Here is a 16753-nt window from a genome sequence, read left to right as displayed (position 1 = left end):
ATACCCTGTTTATGTTCCATAGTCTTTCAATTTCCTCTTTTAATTCAGCATACTTCTGTTGACTTCCATTTAACGATTTCTGTACTTTGTGTGTGTTTGGAATGGCTGTATCTATTGAGTAAGTTGTTCTTGCCTGTTTATCCTGTATCATTATATCCAGACTGTTATAATGGATTGTTCCATCTGTTATAACGAATCAGTTGTAATATAATTTGTTGGACTCTGACTCTAAATCTAGATCAGGCTTTTATTTATAGTAAGGTATGGTGTCTTTTATGAGTTTGTATGTTAAAGCAAGATTTTAGTGAATGATGTTTGCCACTTGATTGTGCCTGTGTGAGTAATCAGATTGAGTTAAACTGCTGCAGGATTCTGGTTTCTCTTGGCATTTTCTGCATTTATCATCTTGAATTTGTTGGCCTTTTGTTCTGTATTTCTGATTATATATTGTGTTAATCACCTGGTCCTGTATTGCCACAAGGAACCCCTCTGTTTCTCTGAAGAGGTCTTCAACTATTATTATTATTATTATTATTATTATTTATTCTCTTTCTTTTTGTATTTGCCCAGTTTGTTGTCTTTTGCACACTGGTTGTCGGATCTTTTGGTATGGTCTTTCATCGATTCTTCTATGATTGTTGGATTTATTTATTATACCCACAAGAAAATGAATCTCAGGGTTGTATATGGTGACATATATGTACTTTGATAATAAAATTTTCTTTGTACTTCTTGAACTTTGAATTGTCCATAAATTATATTTTCAACCATAGTCAGTTAATGGTAATGGTTAGACAAGCAGTTGTGGAAGGAAAATGTAAAGAAGGAGCAGATTATTAGTTGGGGGACTGGAGAAAAGAATGGAGCTGCTGCCCTTTGTCCAGTTGAAAACCCAAAGTTTGTCCATGGTAATCAAGAAGATCTTGATGCATGAAACCTCACTATCAGTACCATACTTAAAATTCAAAGAATTATAACAAGCTGACATAAAGTTGCTTCTTTAAAAATATTTCATTTCTAATAGAGGCATTGAAACTTTAGATATTAATAGCTTTAAAGCAGGGTTTTAAGCACAGTACATTACATATTGGGTTAAGTTATGCTGCAGGCTTACAGAACAGAGGATTAACACACTTAAATGAAATTCCTTGGTTCAAAACATTGCCAAAAGCATTAAGTCAGTTTTTTTATGACCAGTATTTGACAGTCATTTAGGATATGTTTTATCAGCAGTCGGTGCCAATAAAAGTCAGGAATCAAAAATATAACAGCAAATATTTCAATTTGCAAAGGTGGATCTGCAGATGATAAATGGTAAGAAAAGCAGCAAAAGCTTTGAGGATAAATTGTTAATTTCCCCTGAAAGTTGATGGATGATTTAATTGAGTTGCTTAACAGAAGAAAGGATATGATGAGTAAACACAGTAAAACAATTTCCTCTCATGAAGTCACAGGCTTGGAAACTCTTAGTCACAGCACATTGCTTTCACGTACTGTGTGAAGAAATATAAAAACATTATTGCAAGCCATGGGGTTGGACAGGGTTTCTCTGAGTTACAAAAGGATGCTTTCCTGGAAATGCTTCATGGAGCAAAATCTCATTGTTGCAATAGCTGTGCCAAATTTTTTATGGTTATTTTAAACAATGAATTTCAATGGGTGGAGAATGAGAAGCTATTTGCTATCGTGAGAAATAGATTTGTATGTTGAGGATATACTTCTTACATAAATCAAGGAATATTTCTAGGTTTGTACAGTTCTGGTGACATGCCAAATTGGTTCGGGATTCTCAAAGCATGTCGTCGTTGTCGTCGTGGCTATCCCTCGAGGTCGAGGATGATGGTCTTCGTTCCGTTGATCTATTTATGGGCTCTCAAGTGGCTTATGAGTTCAATTTTGGCTTTGAAAGTTTTTCCGCATTCAGGACAGGTAGTTCCAGATGACAGATCGGGCTTTGGTTGTTGTTGCCTCTCTTTCCATTTTCTTCTTTTTTCTTCTAATTCTGCACATCTGTTGGCTTCGAAAGTTGCTGTTCCTTCTTGGATGATGGCTTGCCAGAGTTTCCTGTTCTTAGCATTGGTTCCCAATTGTTGATGTCGATGTTACATTTCTTCATGTTGGCTTTTAAAACGTCTTTGAATCTCTTCTGTTGTCAGTATCTTTTACGTTTGCCTTCTTTAAGCTGGGAGTAGAAGATTTGTTTCAGCATACGTTCGTCTTTCATCCGAACAACATGACTGCTCCATCTTAGTTGGTTCTTGATGACGTAGGCTTCAATACTTGTTGCTTTTGCATCATATAGCACGCTGACGTTGGTTCTGCTATTTTCCCAGCTGATATTTAAGATGTTTCGAAGACAGCGTTGAAAAGATCCATCAAAGTATGTAACATGCTTAGATACAGAGAAATACAGATATATATATTGCCCCATTGGCAATGGATTACAGCCTGAATGTTTCCCTGAACTACTGCCAATGGTTAATTATAATTCTGAATCCCCTGATGAACTATCAATATAAGTGAAGTCACAGTGTCTTAGCGCATGAGTCTGCACCAACCATCAAGCATTCATTTACAAATCCTAAATTAATGTCATTGTGTTCACTCTACATTCCCACTCACTCCCCCAAGATTGTACCAGTCACTTACCGACCAAGGGAAGTTTGCAGTGGTTAGGTAATCTCCCTTTGGGATTTGGGAGGGAACTCACATGATCACAGTGGGAATGTGCCAATTCCACACAGACAGGACTGGAGCTCAGGATTGATCCCAAGGGCACCCTATCTGTGAGGCAGCAGCTCCACTGGCGGCATCACTGTATCACCAACAGAGGGAAGAGTAAAACCTTTGCTTTACCATACCATCTCTATCCCCTCTACCCTATAATCCCACTGATCCTTCAGTAGACCCCAGTCTCACAAAAACTCACAGATCTCTATTAATGCTGAAATCTCTTTTGTGGCTCTTCAGTTTCCCCTTTTCTGTATTCCACCCCCCCCCCCCACCCCGCCACCATTCTGATTGACAGGACTCACACCACCCAAATGCTGGTCTTCACTTCCTCCTGTTTTGCCACTTCTCTTGTTTGCCAACATAACCTAGTCATTAATCACACACGTGACCAATGGCTCTCTCGTCCCTGACTCCCTGAGAGTCCCAGCCTGAACACTACTGAAGCTCAGAATAACAAAACGATAGTGGAAATTGATGTCGCTAAAACCAGCTGCACACTCAACATTGTTCCTCTGTTGCTCGGTACAGAAAAATGGAAGCTCATTCATACTGATAAATCTGATGGTGGATGCATTGTTCAGGTCCTATCAGATAAAGAACTGGTGAATAATAATGGATAGGTTTAGCAGGAAGTAAGATATTGAATGTATTTATTTGACAGCCACCTACATTGGGTCAGTTATGTTCTTTAAGTTATAATAATGTGAGAAGTGCCCCTTTTCTGTCTCAAAATCACTATCACTATGATGGATCAGGAAAATGTAATTGACAAAGCCCATGGAAACACATTCATTTACCTAGAAATAATGTTACTACTTCATAATATTATGTCTTTCTCACAGAGTAATGCACGGGAGTCCTTACAGTGGAACTAATCTGAATCAATCAGGTTTTCAGCAAAGTTTAAATTCTAACTTGGAGCCTGACTCCTTCATGTAGTTAATGCTGCTTTTTATCTCCCCTAGATCACAACATTGATGTTCCACAGCAGCTACAGAATCTCTACACCCTGTATAGGCAAGAGACGGAGGAGGGGATGTTGGATAATTTGAACACCCTTCATACCATCACCTCCAACACGTTGAAGGTAACAGAGCCTTTGCTTTAATTGTATCATTCTGTAGTTGATAGTAATGGAGTTATTTATTAATCAATTATATGCTATACCACTACCATGACTGGTGCATCAACTACAGCTTCATGGAATAGATTTACAATAACAACAACAATAACATTGATATAGCAGCTAAGGAATTTGTTCTCCTAATGCTGATAAAAGATCAGGGCAGTTTAATATATGCATTTGATCCAGAGTAGAGCAAACCTGCAATTATTTCTTGCTCTCTTAACACCCAAAGGGAACCAGAGTCCCTGCGAAAGCTGCTGCAATGGTGTGGTACTCTCCAGAGTGTGGAGGTCATGTAGTAATTCCGACACCTAAAAGGAACACTCTAAATCATAAATGTAACTGAACAATTAATTCCACTGCATTGAGTAATCTTGTATGTGTGTGACAAGTGCACACCTACCTCACTTGTCCATTTAAGTCCAGAATAAATGGGACATAAAACATAATTTGCATGACAATAACACTGAGGCTCTGAGTGATCATGGTATAATGGAGCAAATCTGTTAGCAATTTCTGTAGTATGTAGCTAAATCAGGAAATCCAGATGGTTCCCTACTTCTCTAAAGGTGGAGATATTGCAGTTTGTTGTGTAATCAATGATCTGATGCAAATAACTATTTACCAACTGTTCTTTCTCTACAAGCTATTGAAAGTGCCCCATCTCAATTTACGTGGTATAATGTGAGACTATTATCAGAACTGCTCAACAGCACTCGTAGCTCTAAAATACTCATTTTATATGTGTGAATTGCAATTCTTTTAGTACTCATTTTATGATTCCAAGCTTTTTACTAAGTACATGAAGTAAAAATGTTGTCATTCAGCAAACTCATGCAGGATTCTGCAGGGAACAGATACTGGTCTATTTTCTGTTTCAGTCAAGTAAAATGATCCACCAGTATGATGTAATCTTTCTGTGGTGTGATAACACAAATAGAAAATTTCAACCTTATAACCTTTCTATCACAAGATCAACTTCTAAATCCATAATAATTCCTGTCTTCAAACAGCATGAGCCTCAGCCTTGTTGCCTCATCAAACCCAACATTTCCTATGCTCTCTAGGTGAGCTCCCAATATCACATAATATAACTTTTCCTTCATCTTAAACTCTCAGATAATACTACGTTGATTGTTCCATGCCACACCACTCACCCATCTGTCATGATGGATTGTCTCCCATACCTCAAAACCAATAAACGTCGTTGATATTGCTGCTGTAGGAGTCCCAAGCGAACTCAAGTGCAGGAATCAGAGACTTTGGCAACTCAAACAAAACAAAAGATTCATTACAGAAATTAACTAACATAACTAACGAAAGCTCAGGCAAATCATACAGAATCTAGAAGCATGGAAATTACACAGGAGAACTCGGTCTGAGACAAGGATTCACATACTAACTGAAAAAAATCATCTTTTTCTTTTAAAAATGACCCTAGTTGTGACAGTTGTGTCTTTAATATTTTAGTAATATATGCTTTATATTGTATATATATTGTTTGATGCAGCATTCTTGTTCCTTCATTATCGGTTATATCTATAAATATGTGATTTGAATACGTCATCACACTACCACAAGATACGTGCATGTTTCACCTGAAGTAAAACACGAAGTTAGACCCACATTTCAGACTTCCGTGTCTAGAATTAGTTTAATATTTTGAAGTTACAAAACATTACATTGTCGATTAAGTATTTTTAAGGCAACCCAAAGCAGCAAGACGTTCAATCACAGCGAGACATTCGAAGTTAAAAAAAAAACGCAATGAGGAATGGTCGAACTTTTAAAAAGTGCAGCCCAGCACATTCAAAGACGGTCAAGTTAAGAGCAATCCAGAACATGTTCTTGGAAGGGAATACATGATTGAATTTATTTTAAAGTCAGAAAATGGAAGAATTCACAGGTTCATTAAGAGTGAGCACTGGGTGATAATAATCATAAAAACAACAGAAATGGCTGGCTATATTGCAAAGATTGATGTATTTGATTACACAATGGGTAACTTGATGGGTATAAAGATCCAGAATCTACTCTGAATGCATGAAGGTTATTGGATGGACACCAAGTGAGAGACAAAAAGTTGCTCATAAAAAGTAGATGCAAGGACCAAAGCCCGGCTGGATGAATGGAAGGTCAAAAAGAAAGGAGTTAATGTAGATATTAAAACAGGATTTGTCAGATTATGTTGTGGATGAGGAAACCACGAGGAGAAATCAGATCGTAGAGGGAGCAATCGAGGAACAAAGAGAGAATGCTCCAGTGAACTCAGTGCATCTTCCCAGGGCCAATATGCACAAATTAGTAGAAAACAAGGACGAGGAAGATGATGAAGAATGTGAGTGAGAAAGAGAATGATGTGAAAGAGAGAAAGAGTATGAGAAAGAAAAAGAAAGGGATCAAAGTAGATCCAGAGAGAGAAAAGAATAAGAAAGGCGTCCAGACAGTCAGAACCACTTCCTACAGTCTCAGAGTCAACTCCTACAACCACCGTGGTGGAGGCCCCAAACCTGAGTTTGTTTTCACAGCCACAAGTCTCACCGGCCAAGCAAAATGATCTCCCATTTCAGGAAAGATGTTATTTCACATGAGTAAAAAAAGCCTCCACAGTGATGAAATCTTTCAGCTTAAATGGGACAATCTAAAATTTACTATGCTGTGGATGTCTGTATATAGTTAGTTGCATTATATAGTATACTGTGTATAGTTGAGATATATTCACTATCGAGTTGGAGTTTATAGTCAAGCAAGGAGGAGTGCTGTGTATTTAATAGTTTAGTAATATTTGAGTAATCTTGTATGTGTGTGACAAGTGCACACCTCACTTGAAGTAAACACGAAGTTAGACCCGCATTTTGGATTGCCGTGTCTTCCCTTGAATTAGTTTAATGTTTTAAGGTTAAACAGATATGTTTTGAATATTTCCGATATTTTTGAGGTTTTCCTTTATTGGCGCCTTCTTCAGCTCTATGAGCAACCCTAGAACTCTGTTGTTTTGTACATTTGATGTAATATGAACTCAAAAACCTTTACTCCCAGCATTGGCAGCATGACTTCAATAATCTGGGCTTTAAAGTTCTCGGAATTCCCTCCCAACAACTCTCTGTCCATCTTATTGAATACATTTTAGTCACGCATTATAGCATCTCTTAAGCTTGCCTTTAATTTCTGATAAATTGCATCTGTTGCGAATCCCCTGACAGCTTCTGTATATTATTACTGTCATGTAATAAAAACGACCAATAATTGTTGTACCAATTGAGCTGAGGATTTCTGGTAAATGAAAGTTGAAAAAAAATGCTAGAAATCTAAAATAAAAACAAATTCATTCATTGGCAATAAATCTTGTTTACAGTTCATCCCATCATCACTCTGGTTTAACCCTATCTCCCCCACCCCCACAGCTTCTCTTCTCTTCTCTTTTCTCTTCTTCCCATTTCTTACTGACAATCTTCAACCCAAAACATTCTTTCTGTTTCTTTACCCACACATGCAGACTTCCCTGCTGAGTATTTCCTGCATTGTTTGTTTTTGTTTCTGCTTTGATGTTGCATGTGAGGTTTTATCCTTACTGCAGGCTAAAGCCATTCATTGCACAAAGACCAGGCTTAATCACTTGTAGTGATGGTCGGGAAGACTGATATCACCTCTTTCAGAATTCTGGGGTGTACACAATCTGGTCTAGGGGACTTATCTGTCTTCAGACCTTTCAGTTTCCCAAGAACCTTCTCTCTAGCAATGGTAACTTCATACATTTTATGATCCCTGACACCCGGAACTGCCACTGTACTGCTAATGTCTTCAACAGTGAAGACTGATGCAAAACACTTATTTGGTTCGTCCGCCATTTCCTTGTCCCCCATTACTATCCCTCCAGCATAATTTTCCAGCAGTCTGATATCCACTTTCACCTCTCTTTTACAATTTATGTATCTGACAAACTTTTGATATCCTCTTTAATATTATAGGCTAGCTTTCTTTTGTATCCACCTTTACCTTCTTGGTGACTTTTTAGTTGCCTTCTATTGGTTTTTAGAAGCTTCCCAATCCTCTAACTTCCCACTAATTTTTGTTCTATTATATACCCTTTCATTGACTTTTATGTTGGCTTTGACTTTTCAGCCACAATTGTGTCATCTTTCCTTTATAATGCTTCTTCCTCTTTGGGATGTATATATCCTGTGCTTTCCAAATTCCTTCCAGAAATTCCAGTCTTTGCTGCTCTGCTGTTATCCCTGCCAGTGTTCTTTTCCAATCAATTCTGGCCAACTCCTCTCTCATGCTTCTGTAATACCCTTTACTCCACTGTAATACTGATACATCTGATCTTAGCTTCTCCTTCCCAAATTTCAGGGTGAATTTGATCATAATATGATCACTTCCCTTAAGGGTTATTTTACCTTAAGCTCTCCAATCAATTCCAGTTCATTGTACAATACCCAGTCCAGAGTAGCTGATCATCTAGTGGGCTCAACCATGAGATGATTTAAAAAGCCATCCCATAGTCACTCTGGAAATTACCTTCTTCCAGCCATGATTCAGTGATTCCTACAACATCATAGCTGCTAGTCTGCAACCGCGCTGCAAGTCCATCTACCTTATTTCATATTCTGCATGCATTCAAATATAACACCATCAGTCCTGTATTCACCCTTTTCGATTTTGTCCACATTTTGCATTGCACCTCATCCTGTTGAGTGCAATTTTGCCCTATTAATAGCCTCTCCTCACTACACATTGCCTTTGCCTGTAAACCTGCTACCTCATCTTCTGTACTATCATCTGCCTTTCCAACGACACTTCTTGCATTGAAACGTATGCAGCTCAGGACATTAGTCACACAACGCTCAATCTTTGGATTCCTAACTTTGTCTGATGTTTTACCTATATCTGTCTCCACAACCTTTTCGCTAACTGTTCTGGCACTCTGGTTCCCATCTCCCTGCAACTCTAGTTTAAACCCACCCCCCCACCCCGTGCAGCATTAACAAACCTTTCCACAAGGATATTAGCCCCCCTCCAGGTCAGGCGTAAACCGTCCTTCCCGTACAGGTCTCTCCTTCCCTGGAAGAGAGCCCAATGATCCAAAAGTCTTAAGCTCTCCCTCTTACACCAACTCCTTAGCCATGTATTAAATTGTATAATCTTCCTAGTTCTGACCTCACTAGCACATGGCACATGTAGCAATCCTGAGATCACAACCCTGGACTTCCTGTACTTTAACTTAGCACCCAACTCCCTGAACTCCCTATGCAGAACCTCATCACTCATCCTACCCACGTCATTGGTACCTACATGGATCACAACTTTTGGCTGTTCACCCTCCGACTTAAAAAAACTGAGGACTTGATCTGAGGTATTCCAGGCTCTGGCACTTGGGAGGCAGCATACCATCTGGAAATCTCGTTTCTGCACACAGAACCTCTTGTCTGTTCTCCTAACTAACAAATCCCCCATCACCACAGCATATTCCATCTGGATAGGCTCCAACCTTAATGGTATGAACATCAATTTCTCTAACTTCTGGTAATTTTTCCCCTTCCCCCTTCCAACTTCATTAATTCCCACTCTGGAACCCTCTAACCTTTTCTCCTCACCTGGCTACCACCTCTTGCTGGTACCCCTCTTCCTTCCCTGCCTCCCATAGTCTATTCTCCTCTCTAATCAGATTCCTTCTTCTTCAGCTCTTTTATCTTTTCCGCCTATCACCTCTCAGTTTCTCGCTTCAGTCTCCCTTCCACCACCTGGCTTCACCTATCACCTTCTAGCTTGTACTCCTTCTCCTCCAGCCACTTTCTATTCTGGCATTTTCCCCCTCCCTTTCCAGTCCTGATGAAGGGTCTCAGCCTGAAATGCCAACTGTTAATTCCTCTCCATAGCTGCTGCCTGACCTGCTGAGTTCCTCTAGCATTTTGCATGTGTTATGACAGTGCTAAGTCCATTTCACACCAGACGGGCCACCACAGTTACTTCATGCACACATGATATATTAAGCACAATGTGATTATGACAATTGTGATTGAACAGCGGACATCACCCCTGACATTCCAGGTAGAATGGTGCAACCTGAGAGATTTCAATCCACCGGATGGACTAAATGGTGGAATCAGGAAAGGGTAGAGGCAGCAATATCTGCTTCATGATAAGCTCCTCGTGGTGCGTGGACATTTGTGGTCTTACCTCATTCTTGTTCTCACAGTCTGGAACATCTGATGATTAAGTGCCGACCATTCTACTTGCTGCATGACTTCTGAGTGATGTTGAACACAGTTTGCATACCACTAAAGCAAGCAGTTGATGTACTGAGTGTCATGATTAACAAGCAAGAAGCAGCATACCCTAATGCCATTCACATTCTTGCCAGGGACTATCATGAAGAAATCTCTGCTCAACTGCATCACCTGCAGCACTAGAGGACCCTACACACGTGAGTACTATGAAACTATCATCAAGAGTGTCTACCATTCCATCCCTTGATCTCATTTTGGAAAATCTGATCATCTGGCTGTCCTCCTCCAAACTGCTTATGGGCAAAGACAAAAGAGCAAGGCACCAGGGATTAGAACAGCAAAGAGGTGGTCATAAGAGGCAAAGGAATGGCTACGAGATTGCTTGGTGTTGGTGCAGAGGGCCATGTTCAAGGATTCATCGGAGAACTTGAATGAATATGCCACAGTTGTCATGGACTTTGTAAAGACACTTGCAGACAAGTGTTTATCCACAAAATCTTTCAGTTTTCCCAAACCAGGAGACCGAGATTAACCAAGAGTTTTGCAGTCTTCTGAGGGCTAGATTGGTGGCATTCAGGACTAGTGATCAGGAAAAGTACAAGAGATCCAGGTACAATTTCCAGAAAGCCAACTCACATGCGAAATGGCAACTCTGGACCAAACTTTCAATCATAGAAGGATGCTTGACAGCGATGGTAGGACTTGAATGCCATCACCTCCAACAAAGCAAACCAAGCAACATAAATGACAAGAAAGTTTTGTGCCCAGATGAGCTCAAAGCCTTTTATGCTCACTTTGGCCAACAGAACATGGAGGCAGCTTCACAGACCCACACACCCACAATGCTGTGTGGCTACGTACAGCTCCAATCCCATATTTAAATCTGTTGATGGTACCATTGGTGTTGGCTGAATCAAAGGTGTTGATCAGCATACAGGAGCAAGATTGAAGACCTGGTTGAATGGTGCCACAACAACCTCTCACTCAGCAAAGCCAAAGAGCTGATAACTGACTACAGGAGTAAGAAGCCAAAAGTCCATGAGCCATTCCTCGTCAGGGGGCGGAGGTGGAGAGGATCAGAAACTTTACATTCCTTAACGCTATCACATCAGAGGGTCAGTTCTGGAGCCAGCATGTAAGTATCATACAAAGAAGGCGAGACAGTGCCTCTTCTTTCCCAGCAGTTTGAGCAGATTCGGCATGTCATCTAAAACTGTCAAGCTTATAGATGCGCAGTGGAGAATATTTTAGCTGGTTGCATTATGGTCTGGTGTAGGAACACCAATGCCCAGGAATGGAAAAGTCCAGAAAGTGGTGGAAACCGCCCAGACCATCACGGGCAAAGCCCTCTCCTCAACTGAGCACATCTACTTGGAGCGCTGCTACAGGATAGCAGCATCCATCATTAAGGACCCACACCATCCAGACCATGCACTCTTTGTACATCTACCACCTACCTTGGGTCCCAGACCACCAGTTCCAGAAAGAGTTATTACTTAAAGCTATCTGGCTGCTGAACCAACAATGATCATTTCACTCACCTCAATTCTGAACGGATTCCACAACCCGCAGGCTCACTTCCAAGAATTCCACAACTCATGTTCTGAGTTCAGTTAATGAATTAATTAATTTGCTTACTTATTTATCAACAGTATACATCTATCTATTTATATTTTATATTTGCACAGTGTCTTGTTTTTCTCATTAGTTGTTTTGTGGCCTTTGTGCACAATTTTCATAAATTCTATTGTATTTCTTTATTTTCCTGTAAATGCCTGCAAGAAAATGATTCTCAAGGTAGTATATAGTTGCATATATACAAATGTACTTTGATAATAAATTTACTTTGACTTTGAATTCAGCCTTATGAAACAACGAAAGTAACACCCTACTTATTGTATTGTGCCTGCATTACATCACATTGAAGTTTACAAATCTGCAGCTGTGCATTTCCCAGTACTGTAATGGTCTCCAACTCCACAATATATTTCTTCCAGGATCACACAATTCTGAATGTTGCTCGTCAGCTGAACCTAGAAGAATATGTGTTGTCCTTGGAAGGAAGGAGAGATGATGCCACGTCAAGGACAGTTCATGAAAACAGACAACTGCTCCACGCCCGGGTTAAGAACCCGTTGCCTCCAATACTTCCTGAACATGAGAGGTAACATTTGCAGGATGTGTCCCATGATAATTGACACAGACTCTGTTCAGAAAAAGCAGAACATAAACCAGACACTGACACAATGTATAATGGAGATGCGAGAAATAGTTTTGCTGATGCACTTATTTCATTAGAAACTTGATTGCAATTTTGACAGACAAATGATCCAAGCAGCTGATGCTTCATTCATTTTCTTTCATCAAATGCCTTGTGCATTTTCAGTAAACCTGATGTTGTCAAGTATGTTTGATAGAAGATTGCTAAGCAAACCAAATATAAAAATTACAAGCAATATTCCAGCTACCTCTTTCTGCTTATTTTGTGAAGTAAATAGTTGCAGTATTAGTATGTGTCTGAGGCCATTAATGTTTTTATCAGCAAGGGTTACTCTGGGGTCTGGCTGCTGAATTTTGCTGATCCTGGGAGAAATAACAAGGCATCTTGGAACATGTAGGACAAGCCCATCACACTGAGTGAGTGTGATGGGTCTCAGATTCCTATACAGCGATTAAGCAATTGACTAGGCAACTGCAGAATCGTCCCTAAGACCCAAGAATTGAAAACCAGTCTCCAAAAAAAGGTCTTCATAGAGACATAGGGTGGGTTTTTTTCATAATACATGAATGTTTGAAAATGAAGAATATTGGCAATTGGAAGAAAAGCCTGACTGATATCAAAATTAACTCAATCAGGTAACAAGACATGGGAGGGCAGATACCAGCCAATAATAAGTATGTGGGGGTGGCTATATCATAGTGTGAGGCTTCGTGATGTTTGCTCTCCAATAATGTTTGCGACTGGAGCTGGGGCAAACCACAATATTGACAAAATGAATTGTTAAGACTTAAGTTGAAAAGCAGGTTTGAAGCTGTGTTTGTGCCTTCTGCTACATGTTTTACAATGTTGTACAAGCATGCAAGATTCCCCAGCAATCACAAAATATTCTATTTATTCCTAACATAGAAGTGTAAATGCTTAAGAAGTTGGTGCAGGAGAGAGGCAACCAGCCTCTGGAGTAGATATAATAGCTCACCAGGAAATGAGCAAAAATCCAGCATGTCTAATTTTAGAAGAGTGGTGATAGGAATCTGCTGGAGAAACTCTCATCCCTCCCTTACAAGCTTTGGTTTCCACATTTAAGGACATAAGATACTGGAGCAGAATTAGGCCATTTGGCTAATCAAGTCTGCTCTACCATTTCATCATGGCTGATCTATTTCACTCTCAGCCCTAGTCTCCTGCCTTCTCCCTGTAACCCTTCATGTGCTGACTACTCAAGAATCTATCAACCTATTTGTATACCCAATACTTGGCCTCCCAGCAGCCCGAGACAACAGATTCCACTAGGGGTAGTAGGTCGGTTGGTGGCCGGGCTGGAGAACGGAGGTTTCCGAGTTCGATCCAGTGACAGACTGCTCTCGAACGCACTCTCCATCCGTGCCGGGTTGATGTCGAGCTCCAGTTTAACGAAAAACACTGCCACCTCCAGCTTAAATTCCCACGCGGAATATTGTGGAGGATCAAATACCAATACCCATACCCTACTTTTGTAGCAGAGAAGGTACCGCTTCACTGCTACAAAATACACCAGAAAACACCTTGGAATGCTTATCATGTAGGGTTTATGTAGGCAGTTTCTTCATGCCCTTGATTCTTCCTCAGTCTAACCTTATCTCTGGTATTCAGTTGCAATCTATCAACAGAATTGGACCCCTGCCCTGAAACAATAAGCATAAAAAGTTTTCCTTCACTTCTACCAGTTCTGATTCTAACTTCACACATTGCTACCATTTTGCATCTTTTCCTCAAGTGAGTTCAAAGAAAGGCAGATGACTCCTTTAGCTTCACTTGTACCATCTATCAAATGTTGGTTAAATTCTTCCTCACACATTATCAGTATTGCTGCAGCTGTGTTGATTTCTATTAATGCTCTCTTCCAAACATACTGATAAAAGTAAAGATTCAGTGATCTTTTGATATAACATCTAGATCTCCTCCTCCTTCACCTAGTTTACATGACTGATACCAATGACTGTTCTTCCCAATAGATTTAGCAATACCCAGTTACTTGAATTTGCCATGTTTTTGCTTCACTTTCAGTCAAACTTGACAAATGTCCCTGGATACCAGGATTATGGCAAACAGACTGTATCTAATGCACTAACCCAATACCGTAATTAACACCATAGCAATTTCCCCTACATGTTTCTTCAACTTTGCAGTCAAGCCAAACCCCAAATTGTTAACTCTCGGAGCTTTTGCTAGATGACATACATATCCTCTTCTTGCCTGATTGGTTTTTCTGTTGCCGAGACAAAATCAAGTTAAAATTCAGTTTCTTTGCACTAGTAGCCCCCTTTTTTTGCACACTTCTTGAAGGCAGCATAATCTTACAATATCTCTTCCAATTTTGTAACATAAAGTGCTTTCCAATCTTAGATCATAAGGCCAAGAGGTATAGGAGCAGAATTAGGCAATTTGGCCCATCGAGCCTGCTCCACCATTTCATCATGGCTGATCCAATTTTCCTTCAGCCCCAATCTCCTGCTTCTCCCCAAACCCCTTCATGCACTGACCAATCAAGAATCTATCAACCTCTGACTTAAGTATACATAAAGACTTGACCTCCACAGCTGCCTGTGGCAAACAACTCCACAGATTCACCACCCACTGGTGAAAGAAATTCCTCCTCATCTTCGTTCTAAAAGGATGCTGCTCTATTCTGAGGCTGTGTCCTCTTGTCTTAGACTCTCCCACCATAGGAAACATCCTTCCACATCCACTCTATCATGGCCTTTCACTTTCCCCTAAGGGTTCTTTTACCTTATACTCTCTAATCAATTCTGGTCCTTTACACAACATCATACCTGCCAGTCTGCAACTGTGCTGCAAGTTCATCTACCTTATTCTGTATACTGCACACATTCAGATACACCTTCAGTCCTGTATTCATTCATTTTGCTTTTACCCACCTTTTGCATTGCAACGCATCCTCTTGACTGAAATTGTGCGTTGTCAACAGCCTCTCCTCACTACACACTGCCTCTGTTTGTAATCCAGCTACCTCATCTTCGGTGCTATCAATACCTTTCCTACAGTACTTCTTGCATTGAATTATAGTCAGCTCAGGACACTAGTCGCCTCATTCTCAACCTTTGGATTCCTGACCTTGTCTGAGGTCCTACGACATCTGCCTCCACAACCTCTCCACTGACTGCTCTGGCTTTCTGGTTCCCACCCCCCTGCAACTCTCGTTTAAACCTCACCATGCAGCATTAACAAACCTTCCTGCTAGGATATTAATCCATCTTCAGTTCAGGTGTAAACCATCCCTTCTGTATAGATCCCACCTTTCCTGGAAGAGAACCCAAAGATCCAAAAATCTTATGCCCTCCATCCTACACCAACTCCTCAGCCACATATTAAACTGTATAATATTCCCAGTTCTGGCCTCGCTAGACATGGCATGGGTAGCAATCCGGAGATCACAACCCTGGAGGCGTTTCCCTTTAAATTAGCACCGAACTCCCTGAACTCCCAGTGCAGAACCTCATCACTCATCCTACCCATGTTATTGGTACCTACGTGAACCATGACTTCTGGCTGTTCACCCTCCCACTTAAGGATGCTTTGGACCTGATCCAAGGTATTCGGAACCCTGGCACTTGGGAGCAACATACCATCCAGGAATCTCATTCTCACCCACAGAACTTCCTGTCTGTTCCCCTAATTAACCAATCCCCTATCACCACAGGGTGCCTGTTCTTCCCTCTTCTCTTCTGAGTTACAGAGGCAGACTCAGTGCCAGAGACCGATCACTGTGACTTTCCTCTGTTAGGTCACTCCCCCACCCCACTGACAGTGTCTGAAGTAATGTACCTGATGTTGAGGGGAATGGCCTCAGGGGTACTCTGCACTGGCTCGTTAACCATTTTCCCCTTGCTGACTATCACCCAGTTTCCTGTGTCCTGCACTTGGTTGTAGTCGTCAGGGACACTGGAGGTCTCCCTGCCTTCCCACACCCCACAAGAGGAGCATTTCACTATTCTGTCTGGCATCTCTACTGTCCTAGCTGAGCAGATATAGAGAAGAGAAGGAAAAAAAAACTTGAGCTTTTCTTTCCTTTGCTTTGCTTTCTCTGAGTGAAGCCTCTCTTCGCTGAAGCCTTGAAGAGCTTAAGCCTTAAGATCACCACTCTATGTCCACTCAGACAATGGCTGCTACACTTGCCTCTGCCTTCCATTAATTTGCTCTGTGAATCTATCCCAAACGCCAAGTGGTCGCTGGTCAAAGCTCCTTTTTGCTGCTGCGAACTGCTCCTGCCTTTTATCCTTGGGCACTTGACCTGATTGAAGTCCCCTCCTCTCCAAACTGCCAATATCCGGATTGGCTGCTAGATAAAGCTGTATCTCGCACAATTCTGAAAATGTCTGGATCTTGATTCCATCTGTACAACTTGCACCTTTGAACCATAGAATTACTGTTCAACTATTTTAACCA

At 40.8% G+C, this 16753-nt stretch overlaps 1 protein-coding gene across 3 annotated transcripts in view; it reads left to right on the top strand.

Moving 5' to 3' along the window:
- LOC140202973 (kinesin-like protein KIF19) overlaps positions 1 to 16753 on the top strand; it is a 170880-nt gene that overhangs the window by 118312 nt on the left and 35815 nt on the right. For all 3 annotated transcript variants that reach the window (XM_072268623.1, XM_072268622.1, XM_072268624.1), the window contains exons 14-15: positions 3699 to 3820; positions 12087 to 12253. In XM_072268623.1, the coding sequence (XP_072124724.1) occupies positions 3699 to 3820; positions 12087 to 12253 (289 nt within the window). The remainder of the gene's footprint in view (positions 1 to 3698; positions 3821 to 12086; positions 12254 to 16753) is intronic.

The sequence above is a fragment of the Mobula birostris genome, chromosome 9 (assembly GCF_030028105.1).
Source record: "Mobula birostris isolate sMobBir1 chromosome 9, sMobBir1.hap1, whole genome shotgun sequence".
In the NCBI taxonomy this organism is placed as follows: Eukaryota; Metazoa; Chordata; class Chondrichthyes; order Myliobatiformes; family Myliobatidae; genus Mobula; species Mobula birostris.
The sequence above is the reverse complement of the archived record's forward strand: the minus strand, read 5'-3'. Positions and strand labels throughout refer to the sequence as shown.